Source organism: Mustelus asterias, unplaced genomic scaffold, assembly GCF_964213995.1.
Source record: "Mustelus asterias unplaced genomic scaffold, sMusAst1.hap1.1 HAP1_SCAFFOLD_481, whole genome shotgun sequence".
Lineage (NCBI taxonomy): Eukaryota > Metazoa > Chordata > Chondrichthyes > Carcharhiniformes > Triakidae > Mustelus > Mustelus asterias.
The window spans coordinates 109,433-128,737 of record NW_027590433.1 but is presented as its reverse complement, the minus strand read 5'-3'; the positions used below and the strand labels follow the sequence as shown (position 1 = coordinate 128,737).

The following is a 19,305-nucleotide window of genomic DNA, read 5'->3' as shown; positions in this document are numbered from 1 at the left end:
CCAGAGAGGGTTAACCTTCGACAGACTGATCACCCACATCAAGCTGTAAAAGCCAATGTTTGAAGTAAAAGTTTCTTGTCGAATAAACTTATTTTTAAAATTTACTCACCAGAGAATCCTGCTGTTGCCTTAATTGGTTAAAATATTCTTTGATCCAAAGTGAATTTATTAAATGGCAAGTTGGGGGTGGCTGAAGTCAATTAAAATTCAGACATCAAGATCAGGGAACACAAATCTGAAATTTAAAAACTTGCATTTAGCATCGTTCAGGACCACAGGATGTCCCAATGCACTTTCAAACCAATGAAGCAGCTTTGAAGTGTGATCATTGTTGTAATGCAGGAAATGTGGCAGCTAATGTGTACACAGCAAGATCCCAAAAGCAGCAACATGATCACGAGCTGATGATCTGTTTGTAGTGATGTTGATTGATAAATATTGGTCAGGACTCCAGGGACAGCCCCCCCTACTCTTCTTCAAAATCATATCCATGGCCAACGTCTATGTCCCTGAAGGGGCAGATGGGGTACTTGGGTTGGCATCTCATCCTAAAGGCAGCAGCTCTAATAATGCAGCACTCCCTCAGTGCTGGCACTTTGAATGTTGGGCTCAGGTCAATGGACTGGGATTTGAAAGAACAATCTTCAGATTCAGAGTGAAGATTTGATTTATTATCGTCACATGTATTAGTATACAGTGAAAAGTATTGTTTCTTGCATGCTATACAAAGCATACCGTTCATCGAGAAGGAAACGAGAGAGTGCAGAATGTAGCGTTACAATCATAGCTAGGGTGTGGAGAAAGATCAACTTAATGCAGGGTAAGTCCATTCAAAAATCTGATGGCAGCAGGGAAGAAGCTGTTCTTGGGTCAGTTGGTTTGTGACCTCAGACTTTTGTATCTTTTTCCCAACAGAAGAAGATGGAAGAGAGAGTGTCCAGGTTGCGTGGGGTCCTTAATTATGCTGGCTGCTTTTCCAAGGCAGCGGGAAATGTAGACAGAGTCAATGGATGGGAGGCTGGTTTGTGAGATGGACTGGGCTTTGTTCATGACCCTTGGTAGTTTCTTGTGGAAGAGTGTGATCCACTGCACCGTGGCTGATACAATAGACAGTACAAAGTTAGAAAGGGAAAGTTATTCTTCGCCTCCAGTGCCTCAATGTAAAAATAACAACCTCATACAAAAACAGGTATTGAATGCACAAATGTTGAAGAGTTTGTTGAAAGCTACAAGTTTCAGGTTCCTACTTGAGCCTGGGGCACCTTTCTGTCTCTATTGCTTGTGTCAATGCCAGCCAGGCAAGGGAGCTAAGAGCTGAATTTAGCTGAGAATAATGGGGCCTGTGCCTCAGTTGGGAAACTGCCCTGGACGTCGCACTGATAGAGAGACAGGAAGGTGCTGGAGGACTGACTGGGAAATGGGCCTCCAGCTAATCAGGGCAGGAGACGGGACAATTGGGGCAGATGGTGACGGAACCCCTGGGGTTCAGTCCATGTGCCCAAAGTGTGGAGTCACAGTAACAGGGTGCAGAGGAGCTGAAGAGAAACCATTTGGGTCCAGAGTATTGTGAACATCCTTTTAATCTATAGAATTGGGATTCGGGGTGTCCATTAACCCTTTATTCTCTTTCCCCAAACTCTGAAATGATTGCCAGTGATAACCCTTATTGGTGACGGTGGTTAGATTTTATTCAGTATCAATAAGAGCTGACACAGTCTGATGTCTGAGCAGTCGTATCAAAGTGCAGCAGCATTACCATTACACTCTGGGTAGAAGCACCATCTCCATGTAAATGCTCCCTGGTTGCCTCCCACAGTGCAAAGATGTACAGGCTAGGCAGATTGGCCAATGCTAAATTGCCCCATAGATGTTCCAAGATGTTAAGGTTGGGGGGATGAGTGGGTAAATGCGTGGGGTTATGGGGCTAGGGCGGGGAGGGGTGTGTCTGGGGAAGATGCTCTGACAGAGAGTCGGTGCAGACTCAAAGAACAAAGAACAAAGAACAATACAGCACAGGAACAGGCCCTTCGGCCCTCCAAGCCCGCGCCGCTCCCCGGTCCAGGATTGAATCCTGAATCCAGGATCCCCGCCCAATTTTCCAGCCTATCTACATACCAATATCCTATCCACCGAGCTGTCCCTCACAGCTACGATGCTTTGTTCATTACAACCTATTAACTTATCCCCACCCCCCCATTCCAGACCATGTGATCTCCAGGGAGAGGCGAAAACCCAGAGTGAAAAACCCCAGGGCCAATATGGGGAAAAAAAATCTGGGAAATTCCTCTCCGACCCCCTGAGGCGATCGAAACGAGTCCAGGAGATCACAATGGCCCCGATCGGAAAATGCTTCCCAACCCTAGTCATTTCCACTTCCACGAACACCATATGAATTCCCTGCCCCCGAGACAGGTTCCCAACTATCCGCAGTCTCACTCTGTACTGGCACCAGCAAGATGATCATAGAATGAAGCCTTGAAACGAGAAACCAGGAACAATTAGCCCGCGCCGCTCCCTGGTCCAAACTAGACCACTCTTTTGTATCCCTCCATTCCCACTCCGTTCATATAGCTGTCTAGATAAGTCTTAAACGTTCCCAGTGTGTCCGCCTCCACCACCTTGCCCGGCAACACATTCCAGGCCCCCACGACCCTCTGTGTGAAATATGTCCTTCTGATATCTGTGTTAAACCTCCCCCCCTTCACCTTGAACCTATGACCCCTCGTGAACGTCACCACCGACCCGGGGAAAAGCTTCCCACCGTTCACCCTATCTATGCCTTTCATAATTTTATACACCTCTATTAAGTCTCCCCTCATCCTCTGTCTTTCCAAGGAGAACAACCCCAGTTTCCCCAATCTCTCCTCATAACCAAGCCCCTCCATACCAGGCAACATCCTGGTAAACCTCCTCTGTACTCTCTCCAAAGCCTCCACGTCCTTCTGGTAGTGTGGCGACCAGAACTGGATGCAGTATTCCAAATGCGATGGGCCAAATGGCCTCCTTCCGCACTGTAGGGATTCTACGATTACCATAATTATCACAATCAGTTCCAGACAGGAAACTTAAACCTGCTGTTTCACTCACTCAGGAACAGTTTTACACCAATCTCTGATTTGACAGCATGTTTCCAGCATTCACTGTTGTTCTTCCTGACTCTAAACACAGTTGTAAAGGAGTCTCTGTTCCATGTCTAGGAGCTCTGAACCATGGAAGAGAGCAGCTGGGACACATTTCTTACCCACCTCAGGTTTAACCCATACATTTAGTCTTCAATGTGATCAACAGCAGCAATACAGAGAACTCCAACCTCTGCACTCACTTGTGAATTTGCTGGTGTGTCAGCAGGTTAGAAGATTGAGTGAATCCCTTCCCACACATGGAGCAGGTGAATGGTCTCTCCACAGTGTGAGTGCGCTGGTGTTTCAATAGATGAGATGAACAAGTAAATCTTTTCCCACACTCAGAGCAGGTGAATGGCCTCTCTCCGCTGTGAACTCGCCGGTGTGTCAGCGGTGCGACTGATCGAGTGAATCCCTTCCCACACTCGGAGCAGGTGAATGGTCTCTCCACAGTGTGAGTGCGTCGATGTCTCAGCAGATTATCACTGTTTTTAAAGCTCTCCTCACAGTCAGGACATTTAAAAGTACTTGCATCAGAGTGAGTGCGCTGGTGTCTCAGCAGGTTGGATGAATTAATGAACCCCTTCCCACACATGGAGCAGGTGAACGGCCTCTCCCCAGTGTGAGTTCGCTGATGTACAGTGAATTCAGATGATTTCCTGAACCCAGTCCCGCAGTGAGAGCACCTGAATGGCCTCTGGTCAGTGTGAACACGTTGATGGGACATCAGGTCCCCAGAACTTTTATAGTCCTTCCCGCAGTCTGGACATTTAAAAGGTCTCAGGTCAGTGTGAACTCACTGGTGTTGCTGCAGGTTGGATGACTCTCTGAATCCCTTCCCACACATGGAGCAGGTGAATGGCCTCTCCCCAGTGTGAGTGCGCTGATGAATTTCCAGCTGGGATGGCCATTTGAATCCCTTCCCACAATCCTCACATTTCCATGGTTTCTCCATGGTGCCAGTATCCTTGTGTCTCTCCAGGTTGATGATCAGTTGACTACACACACTGCACATGTACGGTTCCTCCCCGCTGTGAATGTTGTAATGTTTTTTCAGGCTGTGTAACTGGTTCAAGCTCTTTCCACAGTCAGTTCACTGGAACACCTTCACTCGGGTGTGTGTGTGTCTCGGTGCTTTTCCAGTCACACTGATGTTTGAAATCTTTTTCCACAGACAGAACAAACATTTCTCCGTCCACACTGCTATTCAGGTCCTGATGAATCGAATGACTGTCAGATCTCAATGTGATGTTTGATTTAAGTTTCCCACCTGTCAATCCTCCCATCCTAATCCCCTGTAAAAGGAGTTTTACAGAAGTTATCAGTGTAAATACAGGATAGAAATTCAGAACAGACAATTCGAGTTCGGATGGAACATTCTTTCCTTTCTTATTCCCTCCAATCATATGGTCCAAACGAACTGAAAGACAAAAATCAACAACCAAGCATCAACAAAACCAATGGAAACCTTCCTAACTGAACCAGAAAGTTCTGACCAGTGTCTCTGATCCTTTTATGTGGCCTCGGGCACTAGGACCCAGTTAAAAACAGAAATCCTGAATCCCGTCCACTCTCTGTTGTGTCACAATGTGCGTCACCAAGACGCCAGCGCATGCGCTCTGCCCTCCGCTGAACTAAGATGGCGGCTGGTAACCGGGGTCTTCGCCCCGGGAGAACAAACCGGAGCTGCAAACGCGGAACCTGCAGGTCCGTATTCGCGGTTTGAGGCTTTCAGCAGGTATTTAGAAACCTCCCCGTTCACCCGCCGACTCCATCGGCCCTGCGCGTTTCCACATCTTTACCGACTGCGGATGAGACAAAAGGATCCTCTCTCCCCTTCGCCATCACGAACATCGCGCATGCTCCCGACCATGTCCGGTACTGCGCCTGCGCACTGTTCCCCTATGGTGTGGATAGGAGATCAAGAACAAAGAACAGTACAGCACAGGAACAGGCCCTTCGGCCCACAAGCCTGCACCCATCACGTTGTCCTATCTAAACCAACCACTTATATCCCTCTATACCCCGTCTGTTCATGTTTCTATCCAGATAAGTTTTAAATGTTGCTAATGTTGCTAATGTTGCCTTGACCACCTCACTTGGCAGTGCATTCCAGGCCCCCACCACCCACTGTGTAAAAAAAACTTCCCCCGCCCCCCCCTCCCCCCGTGTCTCCACTGAACTTTCCCCCCCTTTGAACTGTGCCTCCTTGTGATTGTCATTTCTGCCCAGGAAGAAAGCTTCCAATTGTTACCTTATCTATGCCCCTCATAATTTTATAAACTTCTATCAGGTCACCCCATGGCCTCCATCTTTCCAGTTTATTCAATCTTTCTTCATAGCTAATACCCTCCATACCATGCAACATCCTGGTAAACATTTTCTGTACTCCCTCCAAAGCCACCACGTCCTTCTGGTAGAATGCCGACCAGAATTGGACACAGTATTCCAAATGTGACCTAACCAATATTTTATATGACTGTAACATAATTTGCCAACTTTTATACTCAACATTCACCACCGTGGGGAATGTTGGTTAAAATCACCACCTTTGAAAGTCCCAAATAGTTAAGTCACTGTTTTTGCTTTGATGTGAACATTAAGGTGGCACGGTGGTTAGCACTGCTGCGTCACAGCGCCAGGGACCCGGATTCGATTCCCAGCCTTGTGGAGTCTGTGTCGAGTTTGCGCATTCTCTGTGTGGGTTTCCTCTGGGTGCTCTGGTTTCCTCCCACAGTCCGAAAGACGTGCTGGTTAGGTGCATTGGCCATGTTAAATGCTCCCTCAGTAAACCCGAACAGGTGCCGGAGTGTGGCAACTATGGGGTTTTCACAGTAACTTCATTGCAATGTGAATGTAAGCCTACTTATGATGCTAATAAATAAATAGACTGTGTCCTTTCACTAACAAGACCAGCAGCAAACATTCCCCATCCCCAGGTACCTGTGGGCAAGATGATGTTTGACCTTCTTGAACCGTTGCAGTCCATGTGGTGAAGGTGCTCCCACAATTCGTTCAGTAAGAGTTACAGGTTATTCACCCAGTGATGATGAAGGAACGATGATACATGTCAATAATAACAATCTGTATTTATATGTCTTCCATGTCATAGACTTTCCCACGGCATTTCAAAGAAGTGTTATACACTAAGTGCCTTTGCAGGTCAGTGAGCTCGGGGGTGATGAGTGAACAAGACTTGGTGTGAGGAAGCACATGGCCAGCAGAGATTTGGATGACTTTAAGACTTCAGGGCGATTGAATGTAGGAGGCCGGGAATGCATTCGGATAGTTAAGTCTGGAGTTCTCGAAGGGATGGATGAGAGTTCCAGCTGCAGATGAGCAGAATCAAGGACAGAGTCAGATGATGTTACTGAGATGGAAATTGGCAGTCTTAGTGATTATGTAGATATGAGGTCAGGAGCTCAGTTTAGAGTGAAAGCTGTTGTTGAGGCTGGGAACAGTCCGGTTCAGTCTCAGACAGTTGTCAGGGAGAAGGATGGAGTCAGTAGTTTGGGAGTGGAATTTGTACTAGGGACTGAAGAGAAACAATGGTTTTCTTCTTCCCAGTAGTTAAATGGAGCACATTGCTGTTCATTCAGTACTGGATATCCGACAGGGCAGGGAATGTTGCAGAGTGCGAGTTGGAGGGGAATTTGGAGATTATGGTGTTCGCATAGACCTGGTCCTCCTTGGTGTAGAAGTTGAAGGTTTGGAGAATTTTGTCAAAGTTTTAGAATTCAAAGTAGAAAATCACCTCCTTTGTCCATGCGTCTTTCACCTCTCTCCCCTCCCATAGAGGCCAGAGTCTTGTGTAGGCCCAGACTGGGTGGTAAGTCCCCTTCCCTAAAGGACATTAGTGAACCAGTTGGGTTTTTGTGACAATCCAGGAGCTTCCATGATCACTTTTTCCTAGTGTCGACCCCACAGATTACCAGATTCATTCAGCTCAATTTCATAACCTGCCTTTGAGTTTTTGTGGGCACTCTCTCACTCCCTTTTCTCTGTTTTAAATTAATTTCATGAGGTATTGAAAGAGGAGGATATGTAGTCGGGAAACTCAAACCAAACATTCACATCAGGATCTGATGGAGTGTCCAAATTATGGGATTTTGAACATTGAAGGAAAAAGCACTGTTCACAGTGGAGGGAAAACTGTACACATGTTCTATGTGTGGATGAGGCTTCAACCAATCGTCTAACCTGTCGAGACACTATCACACCGGGGAAAACTGTGGAAACATGAGGACTGTGAGAAGGGCTTCAGTTACCGTCTAAACTGGAGACTCAGTGACGCAGTCACACAAGGGAGAGGCCGTGAGCCGGCTCTGAGTGTGGGTTGGGATTCAATACATCAAACAACCAGTTGAAACACCAGCAGGTTCACTCGAGGGAGAGGCCATTCACCTGCTCTGTATGTGGGGAAACGATTCACTCAGTCGGCATTACCCATGACACAACAGCGAGTTCACACTGACAAGAGACCTTTTAATTGCCCAGACTGTGGGAAGTGCTATAAAAGTTCCCAGGAACTGACATCCCATCAATATGTTCACACTGAAGAGAGGCTGGAATTAGGGGCGAGCATCGATGATGGAACGCTGGTTAGGCCGCATTTGGAGTACTGCGTCCAGTTCTGGTCGCCGCACTACCAGAAGGACGTGGAGGCATTGGAGAGAGTGCAGAGAAGGTTTACCAGGATGTTGCCTGGTATGGAGGGTCTTAGCTATGAGGAGAGATTGGGTAGACTGGGGTTGTTCTCCTTGGAAAGATGGAGAATGAGGGGAGATCTAATAGAGGTATACAAGATTATGAAGGGTATAGATAGGGTGAACAGTGGGAAGCTTTTTCCCAGGTCGGAGGTGACGATCACGAGGGGTCACGGGCTCAAGCTGAGAGGGGCGAAGTATAACTCAGACATCAGAGGGACATTTTTTACACAGAGGGTGGTGGGGGCCTGGAATGCGCTGCCAAGTAGGGTGGTGGAGGCAGGCACGCTGACATCGTTTAAGACTTACCTGGATAGTCACATGAGCAGCCTGGGAATGGAGGGATACAAACGATTGGTCTAGTTGGACCAAGGAGCGGCACAGGCTTGGAGGGCCGAAGGCCTGTTTCCTGTGCTGTACTGTTCTTTGTTCTTTGTTCTTTGAAGGGGGGGAGGTTTAACACAGATATCAGAAGGACATATTTCACACAGAAGGTCGTGGGGGCCTGGAATGTGTTGCCGGGCAAGGTGGTGGAGGCGGACACACTGGGAACGTTTAAGACTTATCTAGACAGCTATATGACCGGAGTGGAAATGGAGGGATACAAAAGAGTGGTCTAGTTTGGACCAGGGAGCGGCGCGGGCTAATTGTTCCTTGTTTCTCGTTTCAAGGCTTCATTCTATGATCATCTTGCTGGTGCCAGTACAGAGCGAGACTGCGGATAGTTGGGAACCTGTCTCGGGGGCAGGGAATTCATATGGTGTTCATGGAAGTGGAAATGACTAGGGTTGGGAAGCATTTTCCGATCAGGGCCATTGTGATCTCCTGGACTCGTTTCGATCGCCTCAGGGGGTCGGAGAGGAATTTCCCAGATTTTTTTTTCCCCCATATTGGCCCTGGGGTTTTTCACTCTGGGTTTTCGCCTCTCCCTGGGGATCACATGGTCTGGAATGGGGGGGTGGGGGTGAGTTAATAGGTTGTAATGAACAAAGCATCGTAGCTGTGAGGGACAGCTCGGTGGATAGGATATTGGTATGTAGATAGGCTGGAAAATTGGGCGGGGATCCTGGATTCAGGATTCAATCCTGGACCGGGGAGCGGCGCGGGCTTGGAGGGCCGAAGGGCCTGTTCCTGTGCTGTATTGTTCTTTGTTCTTCTTTGTTCTTTATGGAGAATTGTGTGACTGAAGGATATTACAGAGAGAGGAGTGGTCGCAGTCATGGAGAAATTTGGAAACAAGACGGGAGTTTTAAAATGTTAGTGGTTCTTAAACAGGAACCTTTATAGGTCAGTGAGCACAGGGGTGATGGGTGAACAAGTCTTGAATAATTACACAGACAGCAGAGTTTTGGATGACCTGAGGATTGCAGGGAGGCTGAATGTGGGAGGCCAGCAAAGAGTGCTCTGGGAGAGTTAAGTCCAGAGGTAACAAAGGAATGGATGAGAGTTTCTGAACAAGATGATTTGAGACTTGGGCGATGTTACTGAGGTGGAAATAGACATTCTGGGTGATGATGAGGATATGTGGCTGGAAGCTCAGTTTGGGGTGAGACAGGACACTGAGGTTGTGAGAAGTCTGGTTCAGCCTCAGACAGTTGCCAGGGAGAGAGAGTGGAGTCTGTTGTGAGGACTGAAGACAACGGCTTGGTTCTTAATATTCAATTGGAAGAAGTTTCTGTTCATCCAGTACTGGATGTCAGACACGTCAGGATGGTGTGTGAGTTGAAAAGGAACTTGGAGATGATGGTGTTCCCATACACCTGCTTCGTTGCTCCATCGAGGTGGTCGAGGTTGTGGGAGTTTGAAATATTTGAAATTCCTTTTTTCCTGTGCTGCCCAATTCTGTCTCACCCTCTCCGACTTCTGTCTCTCTGCCTCTTCCCCCTCGATCTCTTCTCCCAGATTGTCCAGAGTCTTGTGTCACCCCTGACCAGGGAGCAGGTTTCCTTCCCTGAAGGACATTAGTGAATCAGTTGGGTTTTTTTAAAGTTAAAAATTTATTAGTCACAAGTAGGCTTACATTAACACATCAATGAAGTTGCTGTGAAATTCCCCTAGTTGCCACAATCCAGCACCTGTTCGGGTCAATGCACCTAACCAGCATGTCTTTCGGACTGTGGGAGGAAACCGGAGCACCCGGAGGAAACCCACGCAGACACAGGAAGAGCGTACAAACTCCACACAGACAGTGACCCAAGCTGGGAATCAAACACGGGTCCCTGGCGCTGTGAGGCAGCAGAGCTGATCACTGTGCCCCCGTGCCGCCCAATGACAATCCGGCAGTTTCCATGGTAACTTTTTCCCAGTGCCGGCCCCACAAATGACCAGATTCATTCAGCTCAATTTCACAACCTGCCTTTGTGTTTCTGTGGGTTCGCGCTCACTGCCTTTTTTCCATTTAAATCAGTTTCACAGGGTTTTAGAAGAGGAGGATTTTCAGTCGGGAAACACAAAGTGAACATCACATCAGGATCTGATGGAGTCGCCCAAATTATTGTAACCATTGTATCATTATTGGATTTTGAACATGGAAGAAAAAAGCATCGATTGCAGTGGGGAGAATCTGTACGCGTGTTCTGTGTATGAATCATCTGACCCCACGAACCACAAGTGCCGTCACACTGAAGAGAAGCCGTTGAAATGTGGGGACTGCGAGGAAGGATTCTATTCCCCATCTGAACTGGAAATTCACCAGCGAGTTCATGCTGGGGAGAGGCCGTTCACCTGCTCTGTGTGTGGGAAAGGATTCACTCAGTCGTTCAACCTGCTGAGACACCGGCAAGTTCACACTGGAGAGAGACCATTCACCTGCTCCAAATGTGGGAAGGGATTCACTCAGTCCTCCAATCTGCTGGTACACCAGAGAGTTCACACCGGGGAGAGGCCATTCACCTGCTCCCAGTGTGGGAAGGGATTCATTCACACAAGCAACCTGCTATCACACCAGCGAGTTCACACTGACAAGAGACCTTTTAAATGTCCAGCATGTGGGAAGTGCTTTAAAAGTTCCCGGGAACTGACACGCCATCAGCAAGTTCACACGGAGGAAAGACCTTTTTACTGTGCAGAATGTGGAAAGGGCTATAAAAGTTCCTGGGAACTGACGTACCACCAACGTGTTCACACTGAGGAGAGACCGTTCAGGTGCTCTCACTGCGGGACTGGGTTCAGGCAATCATCTCAACTCACTGTACACCAGCGAATTCACACTGGGAAAAGGCCATTCACCTGCACGGAGTGTGGGAAGGGATTTAGTCGGTCATCCCAACTCATGGTGCACCAGCGGGTTCACTCTGGAGAGAGACCTTTCAAGTGCCTCGACTGTGGGAATTACTATAAAAGTTCTGGAGAACTGAAATCCCATCAGCATGTTCACACTGACAAGAGACCGTTCAGATGCTCTCACTGTGCAATTGGATTCAGGCAATCATCCCGTCTCACTGAACACCAGCGAATTCACACTGGGGAGAGACCGTTCACCTGCTCCAATTGTGGGAAGGGATTCACTCAGTCCTCCCAACTCATGGCTCACCAGCGGGTTCACACTGAGGAGAGACCTTTCAAATGCCCAGACTGTGGGAAGTGCTACAAACGATCTGGAGATCTGAGGTCCCACCAACGTGTTCACACTGACGAGAGGCCATTCATGTGCTCTCAATGTGGGACTGGGTTCAGTCGATCGTCGATACTAATTGAACACCAGCGAGTTCACACTGGGGAGAAACCATTCACCTGCTCCAAGTGTGGGAAGGGATTCACTCGGAAATCCAACCTGCTGACGCATCAGCGAATTCATAAGTGAAGGCAGGAGTTAGAGTTTGCTGTTAATCACACCCAGGACTGAACAACATTCATTAGGGTCCTATTCTGCTGGTGTTCATAAACTGCAGCTCGGTAATAGGTGTTAATGTTCTGGATAAAATTAAACTGAATCAGTTTTGTGTCAAACAATATGTGGCAAATGTTTTTAATATTAACACAAGTTAGTTGCTTTTGAAGTGAGCTTTCTCTGGACCAAGATTTACTCTGGCTACTTGTTTCCTGTTGTTTCCTTTTTTTTACACTGCTTGGATAGGTATGATCCCATTCAATAAGAACAATATGCAACGAGAGAGTTCGGGGAGTCCATTCAGCCCTCATCATTTGACTGTCAAGTTGACTTGGACGAAATGCATCATCTGTAAGGCTGTATTTATATCACATTCATAGCCCATCCACCAAGTCACAGCTCATACTGAGCCAGAGGATCTACCATTTTACAGCCATAGGGCTGTCACACCATGCCAAATATATGAACATTTCCATTAGTGGATGGAAATGATGGCAGTCTGGGGGCCCAATTGGAGACACAAGCACAGAAATATGGGGGAATTGACCATGTTAATGTGGGGATTTGTCACAAACCTTCGTCTTCATCAATGACATGTTGAAGGCTCCAGAGGAGATGCCGTAGCTTCTCCGCTCCGGGGAAGTACTGGACGACAAAGGGTATTCTGTCCACCATGTCCCGTGTTTGTCTTCTGAGGAGGTCGGTGCGGTTTATCGCTGTGGCACGTCGGAACTGTCGATCGATGAGTTGAGCGCCATATCCTGTTCTTTATGAGGGCATTTTTCAGCGCCTGGAGGTGTCTGTTGCGATCCTCCTCATCCGAGCAGATCCTGTGTATACGGAGGGCTTGTCCATAGGGGGTGACTTCTTTAACGTGTTTAGGGTGGAAGCTGGAGAAGTGGAGCATCGTGAGGTTATCCATGGGCTTGCGGTATAGTGAGGTGCTGAGGTGACCGTCCTTAATGGAGATGTGTGTGTCCAAGAATGCAACCGATTCCGGAGAGTAGTCCATGGTGAGTCTGATGGTGGGGTGGAACTTGTTGATGTCATCATATAGTTGTCTCAGTGATTGTTCACCATGAGTCCAAAGGAAGAAAATGTCACCAATGTATCTAGTGTATAGCATCGGTTGAAGGTCCTGTGCGGTGAAGATGTCTTGTTTGAACCTGTGCATGAAGATGTTGGCATATTGAGGTGCAAATTTGGTCCCCATGGCTGTTCCGTGTGTCTGGATGAAGAACTGGTTGTTGAAGGTGAAGACATTGTGGTCCAGGATTAAGCGGATGAGTTGTAAAATTGCATCTGGAAACTGGCAGTTGTCGGTGCTGAGCACTGAAACGGCCTGAGTGGCCTGCTCATAGTTCATTTGTTCATATATTCTTATGTCTCTTTTCCTGGAAATCTCTCTCTCTCTCTTGGGAATGTGCATCACACAACTTTTCCATTCGCACTGATGATTGAAATCTTTTTGAACAGGGCATCAGTGTTCCTCTGACATTTGATCACTGATGATAGTCGTGTCCAAATGAATCAAGATGTTTCTGACTGAAAATCCTTCCATTCTAATCCTTTGTAAATAAAAACATCTATCAAAGCAATGAATGTAAGCACAGGATAGAAATTTGAAACTGATATTCTGGTTGTCACGTAACATTCTCCTCCCTTTCTGGAAAGCATTCTTTCTGGTTGTATCACAACTTGATATTGCTCCTGCTCTGTCCAAGACCACAAGAAACTACAAAGGGTCATGAATGACCTAATCCATCATGTAAACCAGCCTCGTATCCATTGACTCTGTCTACATTTCCCACTGTCTTAGAAAAGCAGCCAGCATAATCAAAGACCTGGACATTCTTTCTTCCACCTTCTTCCATCGGGAAAAAGATATAAAGGTCTGAGGACATGTACAACCAAATCAAGAATAGCTTCTGCCCTGTGGCCATCAAACTTTTGAGTGGAACTATCTCACATTAATTTGATCTTTCTCTATATCCTAGCTATGACTGTCATACTCCATTCTGCACCCTCCTCTTTCCTTCTCTTTGTCAGTAAAACGTACAAGAAACAATACTTCGCACTGTCTACTAATACATGTGACAATAATAAATCAAATCTAATCAAATTTCAAACTTTAAACATCTGCCTCCTCCCTATCAATTGTAAGCCTAATTCTTTTGACCATCCTCCTTATTTTTCCCCAGTTCTCCCCCAAGGACGCTGCTGACTCTGGGGTTCAGTTTCACATTGAGCTATTCCACTCCCCAATATGTCACCCAGGTGTCTAAATTTTTACACCTGAATTTTGCGAAGGCGGCTTCGCTATCAATTCCAGTGACTACCCAGATGTACATTATATCCGGATGGGGTCACTTCGCCTCCTCCCCATCCCATCCATCGCAGTCCCAGGTGTTTGGAGACTCGGCTCCGGCCGAGTAATGGCGGCCGCGGCTCCCACAATCCCCCGCGCTGAGGAAATCGCTCTATTCGCCGGGTGGGACTGCGCATGATGAACCCAGAGAAGTTCTGCGCATGTGCGGAGGATAGCGTTTCCCATTGGCCAACAACTTCGAGCGATCCAGGGTCAAAGTGTCTCCCACTCACTTCCGCTGCACCACTGTCTTCATGAGGGGCATTGACCAATGGGAGGAATTGGAGGACCGGAAGGACACTGGTCCTCCAGCCAATCAGAGTGCGGGCTTTGTGACAATGCAGATTGGATTTCAGACAGACGGAAACCTCTTCCTGTCGTCAACATCTGTCAGTAAAACACTTTGTTTTCTTCTCTCCTTTTTCTTCTCATTCTGGGGTTAAATTGGGGACTTGCAGCAACTGAAGGGAAAGGAAGTGAATTCAGGGAGCTGCAGACTCTGGAAAGGTTGGCCCAGGTATCTCTCTCCCTCTTAAAGACATTGCCATCCTTTGCTTCCTCAACTTGTCACATTTATTTGTCTGGTTAAGAGGATGGTCTCTTTCCTAATGTTCACAATTTAAAGGGGTGATTTCCCGAGGAAATAGCTGAAATTTAAGGGGCAGTAAATTAATATAGGACAGAGATGTGTGCAGTCTTGTAAGATGATACAAATTAGATATATTATGCATGGTCCAGTAATAAAGTTCATTTTTTATTATTTTTAGTTTTGTTAATACTGTAACTAAATAGTTTATTTTCAGTAATCGGGTTATTGTATCACACAAGGAGTCCATTCAGCAACTCAAGTCCATGCTAACTCTCTGTAGAGCAATCCAGTCAGTCCCATTCCCCCTTAAGTTCATAAGATAGAGGAGCATAATTAGGCTATTTGGCCCATTGAGTCCGCTCCGCCATTCAATCATAGCTGATATGCTCCTCATCCCGTCTGTATCCCTGTTCCCCTGCCAGTCTATTTTGACTGCCCATCTAATTTCATTTTGAAATATTGAATGTATCAAAATGCACCACCCTCATAGCCAAACAATTGATATTCAAGAACGTTCACTGTTGAAATAATGTTCTATCTCATAGCCTTGCTGTACTTCTATTTATTAAACTGGTCCCCTATGTTACATACATTTTACTTCACTAAGCATATTTAGGTATTTAGACTGGCAGCCTGCATGAAGATATCTCAGTGCTGGAGAAGAAGCAGTGAGTATGGATTTGTTGATCAGCATGAATCAACACCTTCAGGAGAATTGGAAGGGTGTATTATACAGACAGCAGAGTGAGGATACAGGGATAGGGTGTGGGATGGAGATGTACAGATCCAGAGGAACGAGAAAGGAAGAAATGTTCCACAGAAACTAGAATTGTCTATTCTGAATTTCTGTTTGATACTGACTTTTGTAAACTCATTTTACAGGAAGTTATAAGGGGAAGATTTGCTGCCAGCAATCTCAAAACATGTTAATGCTTAATAGAGTCACTCAAATTATCAGAACCTGAATATCGTCAGACTTTGAATCCAGAAGAAGAAATATTTATCTGTTTTTTCTGTCACATCAGTGTGACTGGAAAGGCACCAAGAAACACAGAGCTGAGTGAGAGTGTCCAGTACACTGACTGTTAAAAGACCAGTGACACAGACTGCAAAAATATCACATCATTTACAGCGGGGACAGACAGTGCACATGCTCTATGTGTGGATGAGGATTTAACTGATTGTTAAACCTGGAAAGACACAAGGACATCCACACCATGGAGAAACCGGGGAAAGATGAGGATTGTGGTAAGGAATTCCGTATCCCGTCTGCACTGCAAACCCATCAACATATTCACACTGGGGAGAGACTGTTCCCCTGCTCCAAGTGTGGGGAAGGAGACTGCTCCCCATCTGCCCTGAAGATTCATCAATGCAGCCACACTGGGGAGAGGCCCATCATCTGCTCTGAGTGTGGGAAGGGTTTTCTCCAGGCAGCCGACCTGTGGAATCACCAAGCAGTTCACAGTAGGGAGAGGCTGTACACCTGCTCTGATTGTGGGAAGGGATTCACTCAGTTATCCCACCTGCTGACACACCAGCAAGTTCACACTGGGGAAAAACCGTTCAACTGCTCTGAGTGTGGGAAGCAATTCAATCATTCATCTGAACTTTTGAATCACCAACAAATCCACACCGGAGAGCGACCATTCACCTGCTCCGACTGTGGAAAGGGTTTCACTCAGTCATCTCACCTGCAGATACACCAGCGAGCCCACACTAAGGAGAGGCCTTTCAACTGCTCTGAGTGCGGGAAGTGTTTTATTCAATTATCACACCTAGTGACTCACCAGGAAGTCCACAGGAGGGAGAGGCTGTTCCCCTGCTCCGAGTGTGGGAAGCGCTTTATTCAGTTATCACATCTAGTGACACACAAAGGAACACACACAAGGGAGAGGCCATTCAGCTGCCCCGAATGTGGGAAACGTTTTATCCAATCGTCACACCTAATGTCACATCAGGGAGTTCACAGCAGGGAGAGGCCATTCGTCTGCTCCGAGTGTGGGAGGCGTTTTATTCAATCATCCCACCTAGTGTCACACCAGGAGGTTCACACCAGGGAGAGGCCATTTACCTGTTCCGAGTGTGGCAGGGGATTCATTCAGTTATCCGACCTGCAGAATCACCAGCAAGTTCACACCGGGGAGAGGCCGTTCACCTGCTCTGAGTGTGGGAAGGGATTTACTCGTTCAGCTAACCTGCAGGCACACCGACGTGTTCACACCAGGGAGAGACCATTCACCTGCTCTGAGTGTGGGAAAGGATTCGCTCTTTCATCTTATCTGCAGAGTCACCAGCAAGTTCACACTGGAGAGAGGCCGTTTATCTGCTCTGAGTGTGGAAAGGGATTCATTCAGTCATCCCACCTGCAGACACACCAACGAGTTCACAAGGATTCACAAAGGGATTCACTCAGTCATCCCACCTGCTGAGACACCAGTAAGTTCACAAGTGATGACAGGGGTTGGATTCTGCTGTTATTGCTGCTGTTAATCACATCCAGGACTGAACCATGTTCATTTTGACAATTGGTGAAGTGGGAGGGTCGGAGAGTTTCTTTCTGCTGGACTGGTCAGTCTCACAACTTTGTTTCCAGTGGGCTGATGCTCTTTGAGTCTGGGAGAGCACATTTCCACTGAAATGATCCACAAAAAAAAAGCTGATGAATGTGCCAACTCGACACAGCCACCCAAGGTCGGAATCGAACCCGGTCCCTGGGGCTGTGAGCCAACTGGTCTAACCACTGTGCCACCCAGATCATGGACCCCTGGCAAAACTGGAATCAATGGATATCAAGGGGCAAACTCTCTGCTGGTTGGACGTATACTGGCAATTAGGAAGATGGTTGTGGTTGTGGAGGGTCAGTCATCTCAGCTCCAGGACATCAATGCAGGGATCTCTCAGGGTCGTGTCCGAGGCCCAACCATCTTCAGCTGCTTCATCAATGACCTTCCCTCCTTCATAAGATCAGAAGTGGGGATATCCGCCAATGAATACACAATGTTCAGCACCATTTGTGACTCCTCAGATACTGAAACAGTCCATGTCCAAATACAACAATATCCAGGCTTGGGCTGACAAGTGGCAAGTAACATTCATGCCACATAAGTCCGAGGCAATGACCATCTCCAACAGGAGAAGATCTAACCATCACCCCTTGACATTCAAGGGTATTACCATCACTGAATCCCCCTTCCATTATCAACATCCTGCGGGGGTTACATTGACCAGAAACTCATAGACACTGTGGCTACCAGAGCAGGTCAGAGACTGGCAGCCCTGAGGAGAGTAACTCACTTTCTGACTCCCCCAGCCAAAGCCCGTCCACCATCTACAAGACACAAGTCAGGAATGAGATGGAATACTCTCCACTTGCCTGAATGAGTGCAGCTCCCAACAACACTCAAGCTCAAAACCATCCAGGACAAAGCAGCCCCACTTGATCAACACACTAACCACAAACATTCACTCCCTCTACCACCGACGGACAGGAGCAACAGTGTGTACCATCTACAAAATGCACTGCAGGGACTCACCAAGACTCCTTAGGCAGCATCTTACAGACTCAGGAACATTACCATCTAGAAGGCCAAGAGCAGCAGATACATGAGAATATCACCACCTGGAGTTTCCTCTCTAAGTCACTCATGTCAGGAAAACAGAGATAGTTTTAAGTGATCTATGTTTCTATTGTTAAATATTAGAAATAAAGTATAGATTTAAGTAAGTTTGATTTAGTGTTTCTGTGTAGGAAGAGGAGAACTTTGGTTGGATTCATGTTGAACAAAGGTGTTTGCATGTGTGGGGGATAGGTTTCAATTGAAATTGTATTCCTGTTGTGCTGAGAGAGTTTATGGCGTGAAAAATAAACGTGAAGTTGGAGAAATAATGCATTGTTGCATAGCAACCAGGGGCACCTTGAGGGTGAGAAGGTTTTTTGAGTGTAGTATTAGTTGAATTTATAGTCTTTGGTCGTGACTTTTAAGGGGCGTCTTGACAAATACATGAATAGGATGGGAATAGAGGGATATGGTCCCCGGAAGGGGAGGGGGTTTTAGTTCAGTCGGGCAGCATGACCGGTGCAGGCTTGGAGGGCTGAAGGGCCTGTTCCTGTGCTGTAATTTTCTTTGTTCGTTGTTCTATAGCAGTTGGGGTGAGGAAACGAGAGAGTGAGCAGCTCTCAGCTCTACTAGAAGCAGGAAAGCCATACAATGGAGTAATGTGTGCGAAAGCAAGCTCCAGAGGAATTAAAGGACAGTTCGTTTGAGAAACCCGGGAATGGAAAAGAAGTTTCAGGAATATTTAAGTAAAAAAGGAACAGCATTGTCTTTGGAACAGGATACTATTCATGGAAGTTAAACTCAGACCTGGGAAGAAAAGAACTGATGAGGTTGGCGAAAGAGAAGCCGCATATCTGAAATAGTGGGAAGGTTTGATGTCCTTAAATCCAGATTTTGAAGCAATTGTATTCTGTTACGGACTGATGATCTGAGTTTATGCAGAATTTTGGAAGCATGTTGCAATTCAAGGCAAAGGAATTCTGAGAGTTAAAAACCTAGAGGCAGCTTCTTGCTAAAAGAGTGGAGAGAAAGCCTTGTTTGAAAGAACAATTGGAAGACCTGGAAGTGAGAAAGTTGCTTTGGAAGGAGATATTAACACGTGTCTTTTTGAGAGCCAAGTTTGGAAACACT

At 46.8% G+C, this 19,305-nt stretch overlaps 2 protein-coding genes across 3 annotated transcripts in view; both read left to right on the top strand.

Annotated features, from left to right (window-relative positions):
• LOC144486836 (uncharacterized) overlaps positions 1–17,046 on the top strand; it is an 80,942-nt gene extending 63,896 nt beyond the window's left edge. The window contains exons 10-13 of the mRNA XM_078204858.1: positions 1,190–1,298; positions 10,363–11,140; positions 11,225–11,626; positions 16,083–17,046. Coding sequence (XP_078060984.1) covers positions 1,190–1,298; positions 10,363–11,140; positions 11,225–11,626; positions 16,083–17,046 — 2,253 coding nt within the window. The remainder of the gene's footprint in view (positions 1–1,189; positions 1,299–10,362; positions 11,141–11,224; positions 11,627–16,082) is intronic.
• The window catches only part of LOC144486828 (uncharacterized), a 66,010-nt gene that overhangs the window by 30,503 nt on the left and 16,202 nt on the right, over positions 1–19,305 (top strand). The gene's annotated exons all lie outside the window — the stretch shown is intronic.